General features: G+C 30.4%; 1 protein-coding gene across 1 annotated transcript; it reads left to right on the top strand.

Annotated features, from left to right (window-relative positions):
- Positions 1-26,329, top strand: LOC136968333 (cytochrome P450 4V2-like). The gene is made up of 4 exons (XM_067262333.1): positions 1-144; positions 19,333-19,506; positions 26,006-26,072; positions 26,139-26,329. Exons 1-4 carry the CDS (start codon positions 1-3, stop codon positions 26,327-26,329), a joined length of 576 nt encoding a protein of 191 aa, XP_067118434.1.
- The last annotated feature ends 1,633 nt before the right edge of the window (positions 26,330-27,962 follow it).

Genomic DNA, 27,962 nt, shown 5'->3' with positions numbered 1-27,962 from the left:
ATGGAAATAAAAGAAAATGAAACTTTGAAAAATAATAATAAATTTCAAGTTATATCAACTGCAGAACTTTTATATCGTCATTTAATAAATAATAAAATTTCTTTGAAATATTTTATTGATGAATTGCTAATGTCAATTGTAGCGGTAATTATGCTTTTTTTCATGTCTGAATATTTAACCGTAACTCAAACATTTCTACTTTTTACAAATGTTTGAGTTACATATATAAAATGTTTGAGTTACATTTTTGATATATTCTCAAACACATATATATGATATATTACATATATCATATATATATGCAGTGGCGTGCCGTCATTGGAAGTGGTGGAAGCGCCGCTTCCACTTTCCAATGACCTTCCCTTGTAGTTTCTAAAATATAAATTTTTATATTTTAATGTACTTTGAATTAATTAAAATTAATATTTTATTATAGCTGCATTATGTATCTTATTACAAATTTCTATTACATGTGAAAAAAAAACGATAAGATTGCTACTGTATATTCGAATATCAGTGGTGCTTACGAGACAGCTTCCATGGCGAGAATAACTGAATGGTGCAAAGCAGCCAGAAGGGATTGGCGCATGCGTCTTACAGAACACCAACCTCACCCAGTTTAGCTAGTGGAAGCTACACACGTGTAACGCTTCGAACAATTCTATCCCTCAGCCACTGGGTAGAGAGCTATCTGACTAAGTGAATTGTTTAAGATTTAAAAAGTAAAGAGTATTCATTGTTATTTTTATGTACGTTTTTTTGCAAAGTTATATTTAATTATAATTTTCTTTTAATTATACTGTAATTATATTGACAGATCAGACATAAAATCTTTATCACTTTTAGATGTTAATAATTTTAATATTACGAAAAACAATTTTTCCAAGCGCATTTTAATCCTTTAAATTAAGTAAATTTTATGGGAAATTTTTTGATTTATCTAAATTAAATAGCAAATTGCAATATTTATATTCGCGTCCGGACTATATCGACAAGTAACTCTTAGACATAAAACATATTATAATTAATGTCGATCCGAACAAAGACGTACTAAAAGCATTATATGATTTATATCATTAATTTTTACGGTACCATCTACCAGCGGGTCTGTCGAAAGCAGTTTTTCGACCACAAAGCAAATTCATACATTGGCCAGGAACACTCGGTCGAAGGAAAGATTATCGTCGCTAGCGTTGCCTTTAATAAAAAAAAGAGCTTTGAACTACGTTGAGGGAGTCGACGACCAGCGACTTTTATGATAAAGTAATTCACGACTTTGCAGAAATAATCGCTGAATAGAGTTAGTTTACAAAAAATTAAAAAAACAAGTTTTTCTATCGTTGTTTGTATCGTATCAATTTGTATTATTTATGTATTAATTGTATTTTATAACTGAAATACATAAATTGTTTATTTTTGTCATTTCCAGTATTTGTTTAAAACTTTTATAGAAATGTGAGGTTTCGGACAAGTCTGACCCGTCACGAAAAACGCGAAAAAACAGCTAATTTAGAAAAAAATTTGTTAGTTTAAAAAACATAGGAAAAGTCGTTTGTAGTCTGACACCCAATGTTTATATCAAACTGCCAGGCAGAAACTATAAATCGCAGAAGGAAGTCGTGCTATAATTGGTGGAAAATGGAATTCGTCTTCAATTTTGACTTTTCTCGCGCTCCAGGTAAGAGTCTCGTTACGTTTAGTAATTAGGGACTGACCATTCGGGAACCGTTTTTTTTTTTTACTCTTTCCGCCCTGTGGGCACTAAGAGGGCCTCTTTTAGTAGGCCCATTGTGGGTTCGGCCAGGTCCACAATGGGGCGACCGGGTGGTGAGGGACGGGGCTCGACATATCCAAACAGACCATCTCCCGAAAAATTCCTGGGGATTTCTCGACCCGTTCAGATTTGAACCCGGGTCCCCCAGAGCGGTAGGCTGCAACCTTGACAGCTCGGCCATCCAGCCTCTCGGGATGCGTGATTGAGGGAGAACGACCAATCAAAATGGACAAAAGAAAGAACGGAGATTAATGTAATTTCTGACAATCGAGGACACCTGGCACTTGGTTAACGTTCCGAATAACCAAAACGCCGTGTGACAACGCGCGCAAATAAAAATTTTGTCTATTGTGCCAACCCGTAACCTGTGCCACTTCGAACTTAGACCGTGTCCCCAACACCAACAGAGGAAGTCTCCCCGTGCCCTACAGACTCGTCGACGCCACTGTCCCGGGGCCACCTTCGATCGACCATCGAAAAATCACATCAACGCCCAGGATGTTCGAACAACTGATTGTCCTAAAGCAAAACTATTTTGTACATAGTATATGTTGATTTTATGTTTCTATTTTGTCGGTTTTTGTCAGACACGTCTCTTCCGCCACCACGCATGTACGAATGGACCCTAGGCCATCACTGACACGCAATTAACTGATTGCACCTGGAAGTCGGCTTCTTATAGAAACACAGCTTCCCTATCATCAAATGTCACGGCACGCCACTGTACATATATTTGAAAATATATCAAAAATGAATTAAATTTATAAGCTCTATGTCGGCTTTTTTTTTTGCTAGACTTATTACACCAACATACAGAAACAACGCCAACCTTAGAAAATCACATTTTAATTTTTTTTTAATGCATTTCAAACATCGAGTCCCTCATTAACTCTTTATGATGTAAACAGATATGAAAAGTACAAAAATGGCAACGATTGATAAAATACAGATGACAATTATTAGTCACAGGTATTTGCTATAACAAGAGTAGAGTGTTAATGATTTAGAACAAAAATGTATCTAAAATAGATGTAAAAGTTTTGATCTTACATTAGACATGACAATGCGATACAGAAAATAGTATTGGCAGCAAAAGGCAAACAATATACATAACAAAGTACACTGTTAAATCCATAACTGTTAAATCAATAACATAGCAAACTATTTTACCATTAAACAATAAAGTAAAAACTTATTCACTGTTAAATCGATAAGACTATAAACTTATTTACAGTAGAACAGTGACACATTGCGATGATTTACAGAAACAACAAAAAATTTGCTGCCATTTTCCTTTTTTATTTATACCCTCTCCTTTTCACCATACCCCCTTTGGTCAAATTGTTTCATGTAATTTTTGACCAGTATTATTATTCATGACTTTGTCTTTCTTTTTAGTATTTTCAAATGCTCATGCCATCTTTTTTTCTGTGTGTTAGATTCTTTCTAAACAATTTTTACGGTGTCCTTAATTATTTGACGTCCTTCACTGTTATAATGAACTGCTACAGCTAAATTACCATTATTATACTTAACTGTAGATATGTGTTCTTTAAAATGAACCTGCAAATCTCTGCAAGTTTCTCCTATATAAAATTTAGTTACAGTGCAGCTATATTCAAATTTGTAAATTACATTACTCTGGTCCCATATATTATTATCATTGCTATGAGTGTTTGTTTTTTTATATAAATTGGGGATTTTTTCAGGCACTAAAATTATATCATATTTGCTTAATTTGATTTTGATTCTTTCAAAAATGTTTATAAGTAGTGTTGTTGCTTTCTTGTTTATGTTTATTAGTTTTCCTATTATTGATCCAGTTGGGAATTTATATTTTTATAATTATTTTCAATAAATTCGTTGGAGAATCTTTTCTTTAAATTCACATCACACCAATCAATTTTATTTTTATGTTTTATAATAAAATCTTTGGATAATTCTTGATATTTAACAACTGTTTTCCAGTCTAATACATTTACTCGATCTAAATCATCGAGTAATTGTTCCGATATGGTTTGATATCTTAAAAGTAAATTTAAATTTAATTTAAGAGCATGTTTTCTAATAAAGTCATAATCTAAATTTTGAAATCAAGATATAGCATCTCAATCCACTTTATTTGCATATGCTAGAATTAATTCTGAAGATAATGTTTGATGTGTAGAGATAAGTTTCCAATTAACGTTATCCTCATGTTGTCTTATAAAATTTTCAGAGAGACTTTGGTGTTCTGATATTTTGTCTAGTTAACTTTATATTTAAATTCATTAATAGAAAATTCAGACAATTTTTGTGTATGCAATATTGAATCCCAATTAACTCTATCTTGAAATTCTCTTATAAAACGTTCTTGAAAACTTTTGAAATATTGAAATCAAATCCCAGTTAACTTCATCTTTAAAATCTGTCATTAAATCTTCTGATAAATTCTCTCGTTTTGAAAAATTATCCCAATCATTAGCCCTCTTTATTCTTAAGTCCATTTATATAAGAAAAAATATATGTCCTAATGCTAATGTGTTAATCCCATCCTCCAATATATATTTCTTATCATCATGTGGTGATAACGCCTTCTTGTTTACTTTTATTGAATAAAGTTCATGTTTCTCGCTTCTAATTAGATTCATCGTTCGGGAATGCTTTGTTTTATTAAACAAACAGTCTTTATAATCATAAAATGATATCCTATTTTTAACAACACATTTTTTTTACTCCTTTTGATTTTTTTGAAACTTGATCTTCTTCTTTTAACCCTTTCCATCCTGGCGATCTACAGCAAATAATTGAGTGGAATTCGTCATGAGGAGCATTTTTTGCAGTTTTTCGATAATTTTTAAATCGCGATATTTCGCTTCAACATCGCGCTATGTTTAATCTGTTTTTTGTGTTTGATTAGGAACACATCACAGTTTACGATTGTTTAATTTTTAGTTTAAAAGAAATTTAAAATAATATTAAAATTTGAAGTTTACGAACAAAAGAAAAAATAATTAATTTGCAGAGAATCGCTAAACTTTGTACATTTGTTAGTTAGATACATCTGTCTTCTTTTAAATAAAAGAAACCGCAGCACTCTAGCTAGAGCAAGGGAGAAGTTATTGCCATTATTTACACTATGTTTCTAATTAGCAGGAAGAAAAGTCGATTGTTAAATGTAAAGCAACAGGTTAAAGTTTATCATCATATATTTCTGCTTAAAATAGTGAATATTTGACACTTTTTAATATTTTTTCAATGTTTTATACAATAATACACTATAATAAGCGATTAGTTAATTTTTTCCTGCAATTACGCAATATCCGGAAGTAATGAGTTTTTCGGTAAATTTTTTAGATAGAAGCTTTTGATAAGAAATCTTCTTGTCTAAATAACGTCAAATAACATGAAAACTAGTAGAATTACAGCTGTAAAATGATGAATATTGCTATTTTTTAATGTTTGTTTACCTTCTGACTTTAATCACGTGGACTGGTTTTTCGCAGGAAAACCTGACCAGGTGGGTCTAAAAAATACTCTCATTCGTTGAAGTTGAATCAGTCATAATATAAATTACGAAATTAGAACGTAATAGGCGTAGAAACAAAAATTTTAAAGCCAATTAACAGCAAGAAGAACTTCCATAGACTTACTAGAGGGAAGTCGAGTTTCCCGGTAATATTTATCTCTAGATAGTGTTTAAAATATATTTATTCGTTTAAATATTGTCGAATTAGCTAATTTAATGTCTAAGTGCATTAAATTAGTTAATTATAGCTAAAAAACAATTTAAAAAGCGAATTTATTGTGATTGTTAACATTTTACTTGGAAGGTATGAGGCAGGGTATTTTCGCGGCAATTTCTTTTTTTACCAAGTCTGTGATTAGTTAAAGTAATGTCAACAAAGACAGAAGATACCCAATAAAAGTGTAGAAAAGAGTTTTCCGTTGATTGTTTTCAGTCAACGGTGTAGTTAACTGCGAAGATTTGCTGTAGAATGGTAGAGAGTTCTTTTTACTAAAATATTTATGGCCCACGGTGGTAACAAAACACTTATTGGCTTAAACAAAGTCAATCGACCTAGAAAAGAGCTAATCAAAGCTAAGATTGCAGAAAACTCGAATATAATGCAAATTAATCGAATTTTTGATTAATTACGCCTAAAGGCGTATGTCTCATCACAAATTAACGGTAAGTCACGTGACATACGCCTAAAGGCGTATAACCAGATAAGAAGGGTAAAGCATACATTTTTGCTCTTAAACCAACAAATTCTCTCATTATTTTTCCATTATTTTCATTTTTCATTTTACCTAACACCTTATTATTTTCGGTATACCATATTGATTTTTCTCATGATAATCAGATGTATATAAGTGATTAATCATTCCCTTCATATCCTGATAAAAATTGTCAGTTTTTATATCATAAATGTAAGAATCGGTGTCTTGATTAACAGTTTTATGTTATCTCTGTATTTAGCTTTCATCACATTATAATGAAAATCATACATCAAATGCTTCGAAAGATCTAATATACTCATTCCCACATAGATAGGTTTATTAAAGACTATTTTTTTCTTATACATGTGAATAGCACATAGGTTTTCAGTAAATACAGTAACATAATCTTACGTCAACACGATTTCTTATATTTTCCATTGTCATTCCAAACACAGAGTTGTTCATTAGCTTAAAAATGTTTTTTTTAAAATCATTAGTTGCTTTAGTTTTCATTTCAGTATTTAGATCTATGTATTTCTTTAACAAATCTGATTGTTTTAATTCTAATACTGTATGTATTTTTTCGAGTTTCATCTCCATTTTTAAATATTGTTAAGATTTCTATAATGAAGCACATAATTCTTTTTATCATATAATGTGGTTAATAATTTAGATTGTTTTGATTCATCTGTTATTCTGTTCTCTGGAGGTAAAGGTAGATCAGAATAATAATTATGAAATTCTTTGAAATATTCCGATCAACTTCTAAAATGTAACCAATCTTTGAGTTATCAGATATCTGTGTTACATCTATATTTGTATTAGTCTATTTAAATCTATCATATGGTAAATATTGACTCAGCCCATTCATATATGTTATTAGCATATAAATACATCAAATAATTAGATTCTTTGTTTTTATCATAATCTTTCATATACTTATTATTTGCCTTTTCATATCTATTACAACATTGGGAGATTCCACCTCTTATTCCTTTTTCTATCATCAAAATCATATTATAATTAGTTATTAGATCTAATTTAACTTCTGTTGTTTTTAACATCGCATCCCGTGATAATCCAAGTGCTGTGTAATACCATGCAGATTCTAATTTATATGTATTAATGCAAACATCACTAAAATTCTCAAATATATCAGACAATATTAGAACGTCTGTTTTCACATATAAATCAGAACATTCACCCATATTCCTAATCTTAAATGCTTCCCAAACGTTTTGAGCATGTTCATAATCTTTATTCGTTATACCACATTCATTTAATATACTATAGAACTCTTGTTTTGGAGGAAGTTTATCCATTTCACATTTCTCCTACGAATCCATATAGTCATAAGGATAAACACCTTTTCTTATAACTAAATCTAATAGGTGATTAGGAAAAAACTTAGATGTTTCTCTAAACTGTTCTTTTTTTCAAATTACTAGAGAGTTTATCAATACTACTTGCCATAAATCTAAATGAATCTATAAACCTAAGTTTTATTTTTCCAATTTTTTTACTAAATGACAAATATCTCTGCTCATTGTTTGGTATTAAATCAATTGACTCTTTATCATATCCAAGTTCTTTAACAAATAAATGAGCGTCATAACCAGTTACATTATGAATGAATACTGGTACAAACTTAGGGATTTGATATCTCAAATTACACTCACTGTGTGCTGGACCTCTGTATTTAGATGTCAAGTGATCATGATCTCTAACTTTTTGTCTTGATTCTTTTTTTCATTATCAAATATCTCTCCATCACATATATGACAGATATTTGTATTCTGAAAATGTTCTTCATCTTTTGCAGTCATATTTATTGGTTAATATCTTTATATATCTCTTTGATTTCCTCAACTTCTTTTTTTAACATCTCTACAAACTTTTTTACTGCATCAGGCCCTCTGTATACAACTGGTTCCTTATATTCTCCATGTACATACTTTATGTAATAAGAAAAACTCATTGGTTCATGATGTTGATATTTCATTGTATAAGACTTAGAGAGATCTGGTTGACATGTTTCCATTTTCTTAGTTAAACACTCAAAATCAGCATATATCACAAATGGAATCCTCATTGATTTTTTAAAGTTTTCAAATAAAATAGTTCCTCCCATCACTTTCAATCTTTCCCATCTTTTTTTCTTTACAATCGATCTCATGATTTGTTAATTGTTCTGCAGAATTGAAGTACATTAGGCATCTTTCACATATATATTTTTTTCCATGATTATTCGTTAATTGTGAACTTAATAATCTAGATAGACTATTAATCAAACAGTAATGTGATTTTTCTTCATTTTTTAAATATAACAAATTTACATGCTTATCTAGTTTACTTTTTGTTATTCTTAGAAGATATATTTCATAGCTCTTTTTCTTCTTCTTCTTTGTTTTTTTTCTTCTCCTCCTTTCTTTGTACAGTGCTCTTCATAACTATAAACATTCACTGATATATTCAATCTTTTTTCACATTTACCTATATCTTGTAAAGCAATAGGTGATTCGATTCCTTTGAGTGCTTCTTTAATTAACTTGATATTATAATTACTAACTCGACCAGGATTATGATTGTTTCTACTCTACTGGATTTAAATATGCAGCTATACAATAAGCAAAACATTCTTCATCTTCATTCTTAATATTCAACACAGCTTTCTTATCTTTGATTTGTTTTGGTAATTCAATATAAGATGATCCTCTAAATGGAACATATTTATTGATTCTTAGCTCTAAATTATTTATTTCTATTAAAGTCCATCCAGATCCTTTGTTTCAAATTCATCCATCTCTCTTATTAGTTTATCAATCACTTTATCATAAAAAGCATTCAAATCTGTTGATTTTAAAATAATCTCATTCTCAGTTTTAAATGAAAAGCCCATTTCTCATTTTCTCTTTGATACTCACAGAAAAATTTGAAATTTACTTTCAAGCCATTTCTTTCAGTATCTCTGCTATCTTTCTAATAACTATCTCTCTCACATCTTTAAAAATTCTCTTGGTATGATATGATTAGTCATGTTCCTAATCGAATATGTTTTTAATCTTGATTCGAATGCTGTCTCAATCTCTTGAATTGCTTCACCATTGTATAAAGCATTCTTATGTTCTCTCTTTTCAAGATGGAGATTCTTATAGGTTGGTTTATACTAATGATTACAGATGTCACATTTTATTTGCTTTTCTCTTTCTTTTCTTGGTTTTATTATTACATCCTCATGAAAGTTAAATATATTACTAAATTTATATTTCTCTATAAAATCAATTAAGTCTGATTTCTTTAATCTTGAATAACCTCTAAGATTATTATCTTTACAATATTGACGCAATTCACGAACAGTACGTGATTGCTCCATTTAATAAGGGGAAAAAAACATTCAATAATTTTCATGCTTTCAAACACGTCCTACAAACATATCCATATCCATCGGTATTACTTTTCTTTTTGTAAATTCATCTAAAGATTTTTCTTCCTTACATTTACTACACTTTTTAATTTTATTTAATCGCCTTCTATGAATGTCATTTTTCATATGCTTTTCTAAGTATGATTTAGAAATTTTTTTACCACATTCACATTCTATTAATTCTTGTTTTATGCCTTTGGTTTTAGTATAATAATTTTTATAGTATTCACTAGTACAACCTTTACACCATAGAAAATATCCATCTTTAGAATTATTATCTTTACTATATTTTTCGAAGGGTTTATTTATTTTACAACAATTACACTGCTTCATTTAATAAGGAAAAAAATTGTCTTCAATAATTGATAAAAACGTACATGTTGAATACAAGGTCATTTACTGATGACGTGTTTAAAAATAAAAAAAAACTTAAAAAAAATGATAACGTGTTTAAAAACTTAAGTGTTTATTTAATAATTATCATTTTACTTAGTAATTTATTTGTTCATATTCTAATTAAACGAAACAGCAAATTTGATTAAAATATTTAAATTACAAGAATAGAGAAATGATACTAAAACAATTCACACCATCAATATTGATGTCAAAAAAGTGGTTAGTATAAATACCGTTCACTTCGCATAGTGAACGGTATTGGATGTGTCTATACTATTTATTATCGCAAACTGTCGGTGAATGGGCCCTTAAGCCGGCAGGAAACGTGTGGTGTGTAGTGTAGTTCTCTCACTGTAGCGGTGGGTGCTGCAGCAATATCTAAACATTCCATCCATAATAAACTCCTTTTTCTTCTCCCGAGAATGCCTGTCTGTAAGGACAACCAGTGAAAGCCAGAGTATCTGGGAAGATTGTACTTCTCTGGTATGAAAATAGCAGACATGGGGGGAAGGGAGAATAAAAGGAAGAGATGGATGAATGTAAATGGTGCACGATTGAATGTTTTGCACTAGTGACGTAAGTGATGACGTCATATAATAATTGCGTCATTATAAAAATAATGACGTCATCGGAGATGTTATAAAGATAATGACGTCATCAACAATGTTATTAAAAAAATAACGACGTTAATATAAAAAATATCAGACTTATCAACCCAACTATTAAATGAATCGGGATATCTTAACCACTTAACTAAATATGTATTTCCTTTCTTTTTAATTATTTTTTCTCTTATAAACTTTATATTTTTATTATATTTAACTAATTAATTTTCATAAAAAGTTCCTTTAATATCTTCATCATTTAAATCTTTAATTCGATAAGTAATTGGATCCTGTCTTCAACACTTCAGATATTATAAATATTTCCTCTGTGAAGGAGGATAAATAACCTTTTTTAAATGGTTGTTTATATATAGGTATTCTAACTGTATCACCTAATTTTATATTTAGGAATTCAGATATAATTTTTCTTTTAAACAAATTTTCATAAACTTTCGATTCATTATCTTCTATACTCGCTTCTACAGGAGTCATTTTTATTGATCTATGATAAGAGTTATTATAATTTTTAATTAATTTATCTAAAACATCTATCTATTTTTTAGTGCTGTTAGCAGTAAAATATTTCCACATTTTTGTCTTTAGAGTTCTATTAAATCTTTCGACTACTGAGCATTTTATTTTTATATTTTCTGTAGTAAACCAATGAATATTATTATCTTTGAACAACTGTTGTGTCACTTTATTAGATAAACTCAGTTCCCTTATCCGTTTGTAGCTTTTCCGGTTTTCTTTCCTTAAATATTTTAGCAAATGCTTTGAGATATTTCTTCACCCGTTTTCTTTTTAATTGGAATAGCCCAAGCGTATTTACTAAATATATCAATAACAGTTAATATATAATTTGTATTATCATTATATCTTTTGAATTTCTGCATATCAACTAAATCTGCTTGCCATTGATCATCAATGTGAGAAACGTAAGTTCTCCTTCTACTAAATTTTCTTTTAATTGGTTTATGTTTCGTATATTCATCCTGTTGATGTAAAAATTCTTTAATAACTTTTATAGGTAAACCAGTCTTTTTTGTAATTCATTTATTCCACAGTAACCAGTTTCAGGAATATAATAAACATCCGAGATCGAACTCATAAATAAAACGGCTTTTTTAGTACCACAAACGGCACACGTTCCTTTTGCTATAGATTTATTGTTCTTTGTTCTTGTTTCTATAATATTATTTGTTTTTGTTTTTTTTTACACTTTAAACAATAGATTATTATTTATATTGGAGAAATTCCAAGGCTAAATCTTCTTTTTGATGCTATAATTGGTTTAACAATTCCTTTATCAATTCTCTCTTCTAAGTCAGGGTTTTTCTGTATCATCTAGTTCATTTAACATATTTTTATCACAGATTTCATTTCTAGTTTTTGTATCTTTATTTTTTAAATAACAAATATCATGTCTATATGCAGTTTCATCTACTTTGTTTATTGGTTTACTCTATGACTTGTAGGATAAATCAAGATTTAATCTAGTTTTACCCCATAATAGTTGAGTTCCCGAACCCGTAAATGAATGGCCAGGTAAATGCATTTCAAACGGTAATTTGTTTATCATATCATTAACAACACCTTTTCCTCTTATCATTTATTTATTCAAAAATTTATATTCATTCAGTTGTGCTTTTTTTATATATTTCTCTAACGGAAAATATTTCATATTTTTAATAAACTGTTTTTCTCTCAAATACACGTCAGATTCTGATATGCCTCCAGCTTTGAAAAGAGTTTTGCTTCAGCTTTGAAAATAGTTGTTTATAAAATTTAAATGCTTGCTTGTATTCCTTCTTTCTTTCCAATAGTTTTAACGATTTATCTATAACTTTAATTATTCCGGCTCCCAAGCTTAATACTGCTAACGGAACTATAAAAAACGCAGATAGACGTGAAGCACTAAATATAAATTTTTCAACTGTTAATGATACACTAATTATATGATAATCTTTATAACTCTTTTTGTAAACATATATTTTCTTTTCTAAGTATTCTTCCATTCATAAAGGAGAAAATTACGTCGATACTTTATATTTGGGTTTTTGAGATCTAGCATAAAGAAATCGTATGGTTTTTGAGTAGCTTTACTATATGAATTTTTACAAAAACGATCTATCTATTTCTCTAATTATCTGTTTAATTTCTGTTTTGAATCTTGAAGAAAATAACATAATTACAGTTTCTTCTTATGTTAATTGGTGTTGAATAATAGGATTGAGATACGTAAATAATTGAAGCATTTTTCTTCCTTCCTCTGATAAAGAAATCTACAATTTTAGATTGATCTTTTTCAGTAATACAATCATCAAAATAATCAGATTTTTTATCGATGGATCTAAACTATCCACATCAATCATATCATCTATGTTATTAGTAAATAATGTTAATTTTTTAAATTTATGAAATAATTCGAGTAGTTTGTTATTAGTTTCGAACCAAAGATATATGAAGATGAAGAACAGAAAGGAAAATACATAGCAAATATTTCAAAAGGAACCGATGATATTTATATTTATTGCAATGTAATCAGTAAAGTAGAGTACAACAATTTCACGAGTTATATTCTTTATTCTTTCACACCGTCTCATCCAGCTGGAAGTTTGATAAAAATTGAAAGAGAATAATCCCATATTTTGCTGACATCAATAGAAATCATTATATTTATATAATTCGAATGTGATAACTGATCAGAATGATAATTTAATTGACCTTAATAAACAGAGAGTTGTTTTTCGTTTAATTTTAAACTAAATAAATGAATTATAATAAACATAGACTGTTAGTTCGAAGCAAAAATATTATGGTGAAAATATATTTATCGATGCAATTAAAACAGTGGTAGTTCACTACCCACTGATGAGGCGTTGCGAAATGCATTTGGGAGATAGAACTAATAAAATTATGAAAGTATAGCATTTTTTCGTTGTTTTTTTGTCTTCTTAACTCACTCAAAGTCGGATTTTAAAGATTAGTTTTTACTTGGGATTTTAAAGTTTTTTAGAATTGAAATTTTACTGATCCCATTGTTTTTTAGAATTTTTTGAATAGTATAAAAATATAGTTGTTTCATTGGTAGTAAGAATTTGTAATAAATAATCCTATGTAAATGGAGATTGAGTGTAGTATTAATTTACTACGGTATGGAGAAGATCTTAATTATATTTGGAAGTGAGCATTTAAATATCTATGATTATGTTGATAGATAATATTAAGTTAATTTTTTTCCTATATAAATGGAGACATTGAAGAAACTAAACAATATTGGTAAACTTCAAAATATTCCAACAAAGAAATTATATGAGTCGGAAATTGATTATGAATATCCAATTGATTATATTAAAACAATACCCACTCGCTTTGGTGAAAAAAATTTAGTAGTTCTTAGGGACAGAAAATTAAATGAATTTCAAGTTTTTCTTCCTGATCGATTCAATAAAGAATTAGAGAATGAAGATTTAGATGAGATAAGTAATTTTAAATTTGTATACGGGGTATGAGAGATTGTGGAATATGTATAAAGCTCATATTATTGAGTTTGTTTGACTCTTTTTATATTTACTTTTTTTTAAAGTTAGTTAATGACACTAGGAATCAATGAAATGTCATTGGTCTTTAAATTCTTTGAATTTTAATTTTGATTTTCATTATATTCACTGAATTTTAGAAGCTTTAAAGTTTGTGGGGCAGAATGAACATTATACTACTATTAATATTTAAATTTTTTGAAAGTGTCTGTGTTTTTTTAAAGTTTGTACAATTTACTCGAAGTCTAAAGTTATCGAGGAGGAAAGTTTGTCAATGGTAATTAACATGTTAAACCTGTCCTTAATGTGTTTAATGCGTATTAATTGTGATAAAAGCGTATTAAGTGTTGTTAGCATTGTGGTTAAGTGAGGTAAAAATTTTGTAACGGTTTATATGTTCTTCAAATGTGTGTTTAAAGTGTGTAAATGTGTTTAAAAGTGTGCAAAATGTTCAATTAAATGTGTTTAAACGTGGTTTCAATGTGCGTTTATCAGTGTGTTAAATGTGGTTTAAAAGTGTGTTAAACGTGTTAAATTTGTCTAATAACCAGGATATGTAATAGTGATTTCTGACCCAAAAGACAATGTGAACGACACATGGAAGGCTAGGTGGCCGTGGATCACAGGTGCCACCCTCTGTGGTGACGCTGCCTATCGTAGATGAAAAGGCGAGAGATGTGAATCGTAAGATTGCAGTTCTTAAAAGGAGTAAAATTTATGTACATTACAGTACAATACAGGCGAATTTTGTTCAAACCACTGGTGTATAGAATTTCGTAATTCACTTCGTCCATGCATGGATTGAATTTATACGTAGTATGATGGCCTTTTTATTTTTCGTTTCTGATCCAAGAGTAGGAAAAGTAACCAAAAGCAGGGGAAAAAGTAAGTAGCACATTTACGTTTTAAAAAATGTTTTAGTTTTAAAAAAGTTTAAATATAGGCGCGTTTAGGTTATTGTCTCCGGTCGCCATCTTGTTTGCACACGCAAATGTACAAACAAGATGGCGATCGGAAGCGCCGCCAGTTTGTATACCTAGGCTCACATTAATTTTTTTTTTATTTGTTTACTTTTTTACATTATAAATAAATGAATAAATAAAAAATAACAGTATGTTGACAAAGGGTTCTTTTTAATTATTTTTCGAACTTAAATTTTTATACAGAAAAATAATTGTAAATAGTACAATTACAAAATATTTTATGTTCTCAAAAAACAATGTTTTCATTATTATTATGTAAGAAAAACTTTGACAGGCGAGTCACGCGTTGCTTAGCGCATGCCACAATAGAATAATTGTTCCTGTCTCAGCTAGTGTCCTTAAAAGATGTGTTAGAGTTAATTATAGCTCTGTGAACACTCGAGGCCGATTTAGCGGTAATATTATTACGTACAAAAAGTTTGACAAGCATGACACACGTGCCCACACGTCACAACTCCTGTCTCAGCTAGTGTCCTTGAATGACCGTTTGAATATCTGTTAGAGTTATTTTTAGCTCTGTAAACAGTGTGGCAGATTCAGCAGTAATAAATGTAATAAACGAACGGGAATTGCAGTTTAACGTGTTGCAACGCGATAGGGGACAATAAAATTGGTAACTAAGTGAAATAAAGCAAAAATATCATTCAAAAAACATAACCTTATTGGAATCCAATGAAATAAGACCATATAAATTGTTAAATACGTAATATCCTACCGCACAGCTTTATGCAAATTAAATAAATTTTATGTCCAGAAGCTCAAGCCGTATGACATCAACGGTTCTACGTCACACGCTGCTTGAGTCTGGAGACATTTCTTCTCATCAGGCTAGCGAAAAAGAAAAGCTGAAATACGGATTAAAAATTTAATCTAAGAATAGACAAGATGCGTATTATAGAATAAATGAATTAATACATTAATTTATTCATTATGCCTGTTAGTTTCTAAATCGTGTATTTATTATTGTTACAATGGAAGCTTCTTATTCGCAGATTATTATAATATCTGCAAATATGGGAACCGTGAGTACTGGATAAATATTAGATGATTGAGATCAGAGTAAACACGTTTTTATCTTATGTATACAAGTAAATTTTTCATGTATTTTAACGTATGTACATGTTAAAAATAACTACTTTAGTTTTCATTCGTTTATTTGTTTTTCACAAGACTATGTCTTGTTTATAAAATCATACTGCCGGCCTGTGTTTACCAGCTTAGAAGTATGAAGGAGTACATGTGAGGAGTTGCCATTTGGCACAAAGTATTAGGTGCCAATATTATTTGCACATAAAAAAACCAGACTTGCAGGTAATACAGGGACCAAAAACTGAGTCAAAATAAAATACAAAATGGTGACACACTTTCTACAAGCAGGTAAAACAGACACCTCACCCAACCAAAGTCAGGTGGTGAGAGTACCACCCACAGTCGTTCTAGGAAGTGGACTCTGACCCTACTAGGACTAAACAGGTAGTATCTTCTTCGTTAAATAAAATTTGTAATCTAATTTTAAAATTTGGGAATGCTTAAAATATGATATTAAAACGGTTTTATGACATTACAAGTGGGTTTTTTTAACATTATCTACTATAGTAAAATCGTCGGACCGATAAAAATTTGATGTATAGAGCAGAGGTCACCACCACGTGATGTTCTCCCTCTTACCTCACTTTGTTCCAGAACTCCAACGAAGAAAGACAGCTTTTCACTTCACGATAGTTAACCTTTCGATTCAACAGCTGTGCTGATCTTGGATTTGTATTATATCTTGACGCTATTGTAAATACAGTCAAACCTGTTTTTATGCGGTGGATAGGGACCGCATAAAAAAAAAACGCATAAAAAATCGCACGAAACTTTACGAGTGGCTATAAAAAATAGTTTTCGCAGCACAATTAAAAAATATATTTTTTATGTAGTGAATAGGGACCTCATAAAAAAAAGTCTGACATAGAAATTAACTCGTTTTAAAATTGTAGTCTTAATCTCTAAGGAAATTATCTTCCTGCTTTGTTTTTGCCCTTATTCATTTTCAAGGATTATGTCTAAACATAAAATAAAAATCCTAAAATTTTATATCTAAATAGAAAAAATAATACAGTACATTTACGCTTTGAAATGAATCTTATCTTAATGTTCCAGGAATGTGAAAGCACTTTGAAGGTTTAATTAACGAAATTAAAACACACGTAGAATTTATTGACAACAGATGTCAGCAATTGACTGCATCCTCTTGTCTATCGCCTGTTTTACATATTTTTGTCCAGTTGGTGTTTTGTCGACTTAAAAAATAAATTATTTTCATTTTTCGCATATTCATGTAATAATATTACTATAATAGGTTCGTTTATGTTATAATAAGTTTTATTTAGCTATAATAAGTCCACGTGAGACATGACAAAACGCATGAGACTAGTCGCCAACTATACCGCACAAATAAAAAATCGCACAAAAAAACCGCACAAATAAAAAATCGCATTAAAAAATCGCACAAATAAAAAATCACACAAAAAAAGACCGCATAAAAACAGGTTTGACTGTATTGCGTAGCTGATTCAAATAAAGTAAATTATTTGCCTAGATCAGTTTTTCTGTTAATTTTTATCGGCAGAACAAGACACAGAACATGTGGTCAAAGTCAACGTAGACATCACGGAAAATGTAGAATGCAATCCAGACCAATTCTACCTAGCAGCAAAATGTGCCGCATACAGATTTTAGCCATGTTGCTAAAGATGTTATATTAGGATTGTTGTGATATCCAATAACGATATAATTGGGTTAAACTGTATATTGTTTGTGCGAAATAAAAAAAATAATTTTGGACAATACAATGGCCGATGATTATTTTTTCAAAAATGGGAAATTTACGTTACGCATTGACTTAAATCCAACTCGAGCCAACATGCAACGGAGAGAAATTTCGACATTGGATAGAATAATTTCACAGAAAATGCATCGTAGACAACCTTGTGGTCATGGCCGGCAAAGTTTGAACCCTAACGCTTAAAACCAGCAATACCAAAATAGTTGGAGAATGAGAACGAAATCTATTTTGAGTGTCAAAGTGAATACGCTTAGTAGTGAGCCTCTCCGAGACATAGTCTTCTCCCAAATGCAATTTTACCATTTCACTTGTTATAAGTACTTTGATTTCATTTATTTTGCTTCTTTTGAAAGTCATACAAAGTTTCAGTTTAATGATTTGTATTCTTCAATTCCTTATTAAATTTAAGACTCTTCGCTGACAATATTTATATATTGCAGAACATTTTTCTTCTTAAATTTACTTCAGAAAACAATCTGTGAACTTAAATAGTTTTAAATTAGTTCAAATATTCTAAAAGGCAATTACCCACAAAATCTCACTGGCTCCCAAATAATTTTTGGCATTATATTCACAAAATCAGCTTAGTAATATTTTAAATATTAGATCTTTCTGCTCTTTTATGGGTCCATGATGTGTTCAGCCACTTTAGATCACCAGGTGATAAGGGACAAGATCTGATCAAAGAACCTTCAATCAACATAAAAATTTTGGGTACTATTACAAGAAATTTTTGTTGTGTTCATGTGCAAGTCACGCAATTAGTCATTATCTATAGTTGCACATGCAACCATGTAAAATGACTTACGGCCACTACTTTCTGATCTAGAGTAATACTAGCACTAAATGATCACACGTTTTGGGTTTTCATGGATAAACAACCACTCAAACAAAAATCTTCTGTACAGATCTTCATTCCAAATGTTTAAAGATTTTATTAATATAGCAATATCTTTTTCGAATTTTTAGAAAAAATTAAATATTTAATCTTTGCAATTCTTGTTATATACAAGGATGCAGATTCTTCTGCACTTTTTTCTTAAATACCATATAGGCAATCAGAAAATATGAGATTAAATGATTTTACTGCGATTTGGTCAGACATGATTTTACAAGTCATTAATGTAAAGAAAAAAAGTTTTTTTTTGAAAAAAGTAAAAAATACAAGCAAATGAAAATATACCAAACAAAACTACTAATACTTGCATATTAGAAATATTTTTTCATACTTCTATTATGAAAATTTGATTATATTCAAATTTTTAAAATAATATAAGTACATTGACCCAAATGACCTTCAACGTGCCCTAAATTTTATTGCCAGGTTGTGAAACAGCTACCTGACTGCTGCCTAAGAGCCAAAAGGTTAAGTTATTCTGATTGGTGTTGCTTTGCTTTGTATGGTAAAAAAGTACCGGTCCATTCACATTTTTAAATATGAATTATTTTCACACTTACTCTTTTTAGAACGTCGTTTTGCCACATAATTCAGATTTACTTGATAAGTCTACAATATTTGTAAAAATTACTTTCTTTAATAACTTTATAGTTTTATTAATAATTTTTTTAATTAAGAGTTATCACACAACTTCGATGACTTTATGTTGGTGTTTACATGAAATGGGAAGAAACAAAAAAGTACTATCGAGAGTTCAAGAAGAAATAGATTCTGTATTTTATAATGACATTCAGCGCCCAATTTCAAAAGAAGATTTGAACAAAATGACTTATTTGGAATGTGTGATTAAGGTAAAAAACTTAAGTGTAACGGATTTCATAGTAATTTTTCATATTAAACATACTTTCTACTATTATATTATAAAATTCTTTCTTTTATCTGTTTGTAAATTTCTCAAAATAATTTTTTAAAATAATACAAAAGGCGTTTTGAATAAATTGTGGTTTTTATCTTTTATTCGAATAACACAGCAAAACTTAGTAAATATTTAATATTATTGTGAGAATCGTAAGGCAGAGAAAGTTTTATTTAATCAACTAGTAAATTAAAGCAATACTTCAATGAGAAATTTAACATATTTTAGTAAAATTCCTGAGAAGGGAAATAAAATTTACTTTTGGGAGAGATGTTATCACACATCTTTCTGACAAATATTTGTCCATTTGCATCAGAAACGTATCCTGTCAGATGATACTAATACTAAAACCCGATTGGAGAGAAATTTAGAATAAAAGGCATAGAAATCCTATTCTCAGGGCAGTCCACGAAAATTAAAAAAACTGCCATAAATAGAAGGTAGTCAACATCAACAAGAGATTTCCATAATAGCTGGCAGACAACAATAATAAACAACTGCCATAAAGGAGACAGATGACCCAGGAACGACTCTCTCCGATATAGTAACCCAATCCTCTATGAAAGTAACTCAAGTCTCTCTAAAGGAAAGTGACTCCATGTATCCAGAAGACATTGAGTAACCAGAGGTATTATAATTTAAACCAATTGTAAATTCTCTCATAATAGCTAGTGGATAATTTAGCTTATTTTGTTTTATTGTTTGTACCCAATCTATATATCTATTAAATTCTTTGTTATTTGTTAACCTCTGTTCCTTTGGTTAAAATCGGACATACAATCAGGAACGTGCCTGCGACTTTCTCCCCACTCGCATTTGAGACCCTCCTATATTTTAAAGCTATCCAGTGACAAAGTGAGCAGGTCCTAACATCCAGACAACTAGAAGGTTTTTCCTTTGCACATATTCTCACATTAATATTATATCAGATTGCTTTGAACAAATAAAATTATTTTTAAAGTAGAAAGATCTTGAATACGTTGAGCTGAATTATCGCTATTGGTTACAAAAATTTTATTTTATGGTAGACGACTTCACATTTAAATACACTAAACAAGAAACTGCAAGAAAAGGGGAATATAGCTATTTTGCTTTTACAAAAAGTACTTGCTTTTGAAGAAAAATTATGTTTGTTTATGCAGACTTAGAGAAAGGCACATTGCTACATTTCCTATGTTAAAGAAATATCAACAGGATCATATTTCAATAGATTTAACATATTTCTCATATATGGTAATAGATATGAAATTGGGATTTGGTAAGAGATTTAAAGAGTTTTAAAAAGAAAAAAACAACCTTATCGTTTTTATTGAGACCATTCGAAATTAATTCTACCGATTTTTATACTTCACCTTTTAGTGATATTGATCAAGCACTTTTCCAACTAGAACTAACGAATTGAAAAATCAAGGAAATATAAAATTCAAAACTTGTAAATCTTAAAAGTGAATTCGAAAATTTAGAGAGACAGAATTCTGCTTTTGCTGCACAGCATAAATGGTCTGAGAGAGAAAATCTTAAAAAGCAAGATTAAGTTGTTTTGATACTTGGAACAGTTTGCCTGATACTTACATTCAATTAAAAACTTATGCATTTGGACTTCTATCGATTTTCGGATTGACATATTATTGCGAATAGACATTTTCAATCATGAATTATATTCAAAACTAGCTGACCAGCCACGCGTTGTTGTGGCTCAAAATGTATGTATTATAAATGTATAACACTTCCCCGTGGGGGAATTTCAAAAAATCCCTTCTTAGTGTACATTCTCTTGACGTACCTATTAAAACGCAATCAAAACCGCATGCAAAATAGTATAAATAGAAGCCGAGTTCTTCACAGTAAGCCTTAATCCTGTCCCTTTCCCCGCTGGGGAATATGGAAAAATCTCTTTTTAGTATATATTCTGTTGACGTAACCTATTAAAACGCAATTAAAAACGCAAAAAACCTTATGTAAAATAGTATAAATAGAAGCCGAGTTTTTCACAGTAAGCTTTAATCCTGTCCCGTTCCCCACTGGGGAATATCGAAAAATCCCTTTTTAGTGTATATTCTGTTGACGTCACCTATTAAAACGCAATTAAAAACGCAAAAAAACGCATGTAAAATAGTATAAATAGAAGCCGAGTTTTTCACAGTAAGCCTTAATCCTGTCCATCTCCCCCGTAGGGAGAATTTCGACATGTATATTATATAAAAACACGTGCATATTCGAATGCAACGTTGTGTCAAAATTTCAAAGGAATCGGTAGGAACAAACAAACGTTGTATTTTATTTATATAGATAGGTAGAAAATGATCTGCTTAGGTCCATTCTCACAAAAAAGCAAACTTAGGTCGTCTGAAGTTAGCGCCATCTGTTGGACATAAAAGCCTTAATCCATATATAAATATATTTTTGAAAGGGGGGAAATGGTGATTTTCACATATGCCACAAACCTTCGCGGGAATGTATTAAACAACTTCCCAAAGTTTCATGGCAATCGGATAAATGGTGTGGTAATGCATGAAGGACAAACACACACACACACACACAGACATACATTCGTTTTTATATATATAGATAAAAACTAAGAAATCAACTGAACAGTGTGAGTCTGACGTCTTGCTTGAAAATGAAGGTAACGTCATATTTACCGAATTTTGACAAACTCTCTCAAGAAGTTCTGCAACAAAAATCCCAAAAGAAAATATATATGGTTTTTATTTGTTATGAACTTTTCTTTTTTAACTTTTTTATTCACAAGAATATAAACATTATACGAGTTAAATATATTATAAAATATTTGAAATCTCAGCATACTGCTTGATTTAAAAAAAAAATTAATATTTCTAGTAATAGTTTCAAAATAAATTTTGAAAAAAAATTTTAAAAAGAAAAATGTTAATTTATATGCAAGGATGTTTAAAATTACTTATTTTTTAATATTAATAATTATATTTTATAACTACGACTATTGTAACATTGATAATAAATAATTGAATTGCAGTGTATTTTATTACAGCACCTGTAAGCAAAGCACAAATAAACCCATTTTAACAAAAAGAAAAAAAAACAAGTTTAAAAATCAATTTTCAAAGATATATACAATGAAAACTGCTTAGGCGACCACCTGCATTCGACGGGCACCTGTCAAAATGGGCAAAAATTTCTGGCACAGAATAGTTTATCCATAGAGTCTATGTATAAGTTACCTGTATTAAACGACCACCTGTGTAGCACGACCGACGGCAGCGACTTTTGGTCCCAAACAACATACAACAACTGTAATAAACGACCATTTCCGCGAATATATCCGGTCTACACTATTGTTCGAACCCATCTGGGGCACTTCTCTCACTCTTGAAATTAGTTGCAGGTGTTAATGGATTAGTCCAGTGTCATGGTGATATCATGTAAAGAACACCATTGGTTGATTTGAACTGGTAACCAGCACTGCCCAGAAGAGATGGTCGGTTAAATTTGAATTGGTGGTGCATGCGTCTCTAGGACATTGAACGATCGCGGAATGTAATGAAATCGTATTATGAAAAAAATAATAAAATAATTTTATTATTAATTAATAATTTTTCTTGTTGTACTTAAGGAAAAAGTAAAAATTAAAATTCAGTATTTTTGAAGTTAAAATAAGATTAACCTAACCAAAACCAAAACGATGGAGAGAAATCACGCGTTTTTATATCGATGACGTAAAGCACGTAACTGAGGAGAAAACGAAGAGAAACAACTTGAATTAATTATCTTAGAAAAAAGAAAATGTGCATTATAATTGAGAAAATGCGAGTACTATATTAATCTTTAAAATATTGGTATTAAATCTGTCATAAAATCTCCATGACTCCTTGAAATCGAGTTATCCGATAAGAAAAAATACAATGCTAATATAGGTATATCGTCGAAAAACATCGCTTAGAAATGCTCATCTCGAGTTTTGTTTAGTAGAAATGGCTAAAAAGTGCGCATAATACGTACGGAAACACGGTGTTAACCTATATTCGACGACCACCTGTCTAAATGACCACTTTTTGAAGGAATCGTCGGTGGTCGCCATAGACAGTTTTCACTGTATTTTATAATTCAAGTTGCTGACTTGTGGCTCCATAAGTATTATTTTGATAAATATAATTCCTAAAATGGCTTTTAAAAAAAAAGGTTGCCGACCCGTCTCAGAGATTAAAGTAAATTGACAGAAAGTAAACTAGATTCGAATATATTGCGCTACCTGCTTACAACTGGCAATCGCACCTTAGAATTTACATGGAGAATTTTAACCTCAAATATCTCGGCCCATAGATCTAATTTCAAAATTTTAACTCAAATCATAACATTAAAACTAGCAGGCTTATAGTTATACACTTTTAAAAATTAGTAATATATATTCAATTGTAAAATTCTTTTAGATGGCAATTATGTTTAAAATAATGGGTGTACTATAGATTACCACCTATGGAATTTCAGGACTTTGATTATATATTTGAACTCAGGGAACCAAGACAAGTTTAACGGTACCCTATTTTTGGACCAGAGACGGAAAATAAAAAAGTTATCATACTTTTTTGATGCTCTCATGCAGAGAGCACCGTACTTGCTAGTACTGCCATTTTGCAATAAAGTCTGCAAACAATGATGTCAGACTACGGTCATCTCCAGTAGGGTTAAACACGCAATACGAGAGCGGAGAAACCGACGCGAGTTCCGATCATCACGCGATCGCCATTTCGGTTAATGTTACTTATGGCCTTTTCCACTGTTCGTGCTCCGGACTGACCTCCCGGAGGGGAGCCGCCGGCAGGCCGCCATGTGCTAAACGTCACTAGTTATTGATTCACGGTAGTTCTTGAACAAAGTAAAAAAAGGGGTAAACGTCTACTAAAGGCAATTTTAACGGCAAGCGACGCGACTCCCGATCGCGATAGCGAGGCCGACTTAGCGGAGAAAGCGACGCGACTCCCTATCATCGCGCGATTGCTGGAAAAAAGTATGATAACTTTTTAATTTTTTGTCTCCGGTCCAAAAATAGGGTATCGTTGAACTCGTCTCGGTCTTCTGAGTTCAGATATATACTCAAAGACCTGAAATACCTTTGGTGGTAATCTATAGTATCCCCAAAATTATAATTGAATATAAAGTCTGTTTAAAAAGAAACCACCATTTATTCACTTTCAATGTTTTAGAATACAAACTTTTAACGACCAACCTTCCTGTGTAGGATACTTAGAAATCAAAATTAAAACATTCCTTAAAAACACAAAAAATATCCAATAAAAAATACAAATTTAAACATCGGAGCAGGCAATGCCACAGACATCTTTCTTTTTCCTTCCATCCTTACCACTTGAGGAAGTTTCAATTTTGATGACCAAGTAGCTTACAGAGAAAAGTTTGTCATCAAAAGTTTGTATTCTGGAATATTGAAAGTGAATAAATGGTGATTTCTTTTAAATCAGACTTCGTCTTCAATTTTATTAGTAATAAATATGATTTGAAAAATTACGAAAATTACGTGAAGGAACGCTCAATCCAGGCCAGCCGGACATTACGTATCCTTTGTGGTATGTATGGTATAGCAATTGATCAAACTATTCTATGCGATTATTAAATAAGGGAAGTCTTAATATGGAGTTAGCAACGTTACGGTGAATACTAGAAGGTAGGTTATGGAATTTATTTAAGTTCAATAAATAAAGTAATATATAATAGTTAGTAAAGTAAAAATTCAGCAACGAGTCACTTAACGTTCCTGGTAAAATTTAAAACTACGTGTTTGGCGCCATCCTTTATGATTTATTATTATTAAAAATTGTTATATGTTTAATTGTTATAAAACGGCAACACGCTTAAATATGAGGGTAGGAATGGATATTAAAAAATATTGTACGTGCTACTAACCAGTAAAATCGTCATTCAGCCTGACGCTACTGAAGATATGACACATGACAGTTCTTTATCTCCCCACCCCTCGACCTTTAATCAACAATATTTAATAACATCGATCACTCTAATAAAGAGTGATTTCAACAACTCTCCCTGCAAAATTTCATAGATTTTTTGACAAAAAGCAGGGGAGTTATTAAGTTTCAAAGAGAGTGAACAAAATTCTGCTTTTTTCTCATACACACGCTAACATACATACATCCCATACATACAGAAAAAATCCCTAATTTTTTTTTATTTTTGCTTTTCTTGATATTTCAAGTGTCTGACTCCGAAAATGTAAAAATCATGAGTGACCATTTTTGACATATTGCCATACTCTCTCTCAGTTATGTAATCTATAGCAGCCAGGAAAGAAAAAGTCGGTTAAATTTTAAACATAATATCTTAAAACTAAAAATTATGGTAATAAGTGCAGTTTAGTTTTCTTTAGAAACTTCGTAAGTTAATTTTTATTTTTTAAAAATAAAAATAAAACTTTTTATGTTATATAGGAAACGATGAGATTATATCCAGTTACTCCGAACACAGCCAGAAAGTCGACACAAGACTTGAAATTTGGTAAATCTTTTGGCATAATTAATTTTGTTATTGTTTAATAATGTAACTCTTATTTTAATTTAACAGGCGGTATTAAATATTCGAAAGGAACTTCTTTCATCATACCAATATTTCATTTGCATCGAAATCCGATTTATTTTCCAAATCCGAACGTGTTTGATCCAGACAGATTTCTTCAAGAAAATTCTAATATAAACAGTTCTGCATACATCCCTTTCTCAGCTGGAATAAGAATGTGCATTGGTAAGAATTTTTGATAGTATTATACTTCCATCATTATTTAAATTTTTTCAGTTTATTCCCAACTTATTGATCGAAGCATAAACAGAAATCTTCATAAGTCAGAAACTGTTTCATGTGTGATCAGAGTTAAAAACAACCGCACGACCATTTATCGTGATTTTTTGCAAATATGTACGAATTGGCAAGGTCAATGTCATAACGAAGTCATCATTTTGAAATTCGAAAACATTTCTTGGATAATCCAGGCCAAAGTTCCCTATACAAAGTCTATGGGCCGATTGCCGGTTTTAGGTTTAAAGCGACTACACGACTACTAAACAAAAATTTTCGCAGATACAGCTGTTTATAAATGATAGTTATTGTGTAATAATGACATTCACAATGGTGTAAGAAACATAATGCGTAAATAATTCCTAGGAAGAAACAAAACGTTTTAATGTTAATACTGGATAAATAAAAGTCATCATAATTAACAATGTTGTATAGGCAATGTTTGTCCAAAATAAGAGTCATGTCTGCTTCAGCAGTCATATTACAATAAATATACGAAATAGCACGTAGCATAAACAGTTGACAGTGGTTAGATGAGGGGTGAATTCTTCAAAATGTAGTTCAGGAATATGTGATATATTCAATATTTTATAATAGGAAGCAGAAAATCTCTCTCTTATACTTTCAACAATGCGAAATAATTGAACTATGCAGATTGAAATTTTCAAAAACACAAACTTCTAGAAAACCGAATCGTTTGCACTATGATATGGAAAATTAACATCAATTCTACTGTAGAATATAGGAAGAAAAAGTTATCTGAAATACCCCCTACACTGATTTCATGTCAAAAATTGTAATTTTCAAGAAATTTAGCAATCCTACAATGAATCTTAAATAAATTGCATCTCATCTAGCCATAAGTGTGTCAAAATTAACACTGTACAGTTTTCAAAATCATCAGTTTTCAGATTAGTTAGAGAATTTTCCAAACATCTACAAAATAAGAATATAAACAGATTTTGGAATTCTAATTATGAGCAAGAAGTAGTAGTCTCTGGCGTAAACTAAATATCACATAACGTCAGGGTTTTTCCAACGGAATCCCGGCTGTTTTTTTAACTCGGAAAATTTTTCTCATTTCGGCAAATCGTGCAAATTTCTTAAAAATTTATGCAAATAGAAAATTTTGCAAACAGAAAGTATAATTAACTCGTAAACTGTCAGAATACATTTGTATTTATTAATTTTAAACCTACTTATTAGTTTTTTAAAAATCTTTCCTTGTTATTACATCTCACAGATTGTCAATAATCACTATGTATTTGTGACAGTACTCAAAATTTTTTACTTGTCAGAATCTGTAATATCTGGAATAATTAATTAAGCTGATGCTGTTTTATTTTTTAACCATGCCCAGTAGCTTCAATAGCTGCTTTATGCCAGGTCGTGCAAATTGGGACTGGATACAAAGGACTATGAAGTATTCAAGTATGAAGTTTTTCTTCATAAATCTGACAATTAAAGCCAAAGAACAGCTGAATTCTTGGGCTGTAAGCCAGTGGCGTGCCGTCATTGGAAGCGATGGAAGCGCCGATTCCACCTTCCAATGACCTTCCCTTGTATTTTATAAAATATAAATTTTCATATTTTAAC

Source organism: Centruroides vittatus, unplaced genomic scaffold (genome assembly GCF_030686945.1).
Source record: "Centruroides vittatus isolate TY-2023 unplaced genomic scaffold, ASM3068694v2 contig_1434, whole genome shotgun sequence".
In the NCBI taxonomy this organism is placed as follows: domain Eukaryota; kingdom Metazoa; phylum Arthropoda; class Arachnida; order Scorpiones; family Buthidae; genus Centruroides; species Centruroides vittatus.
This window is presented reverse-complemented; position numbering and strand designations above follow the sequence as displayed.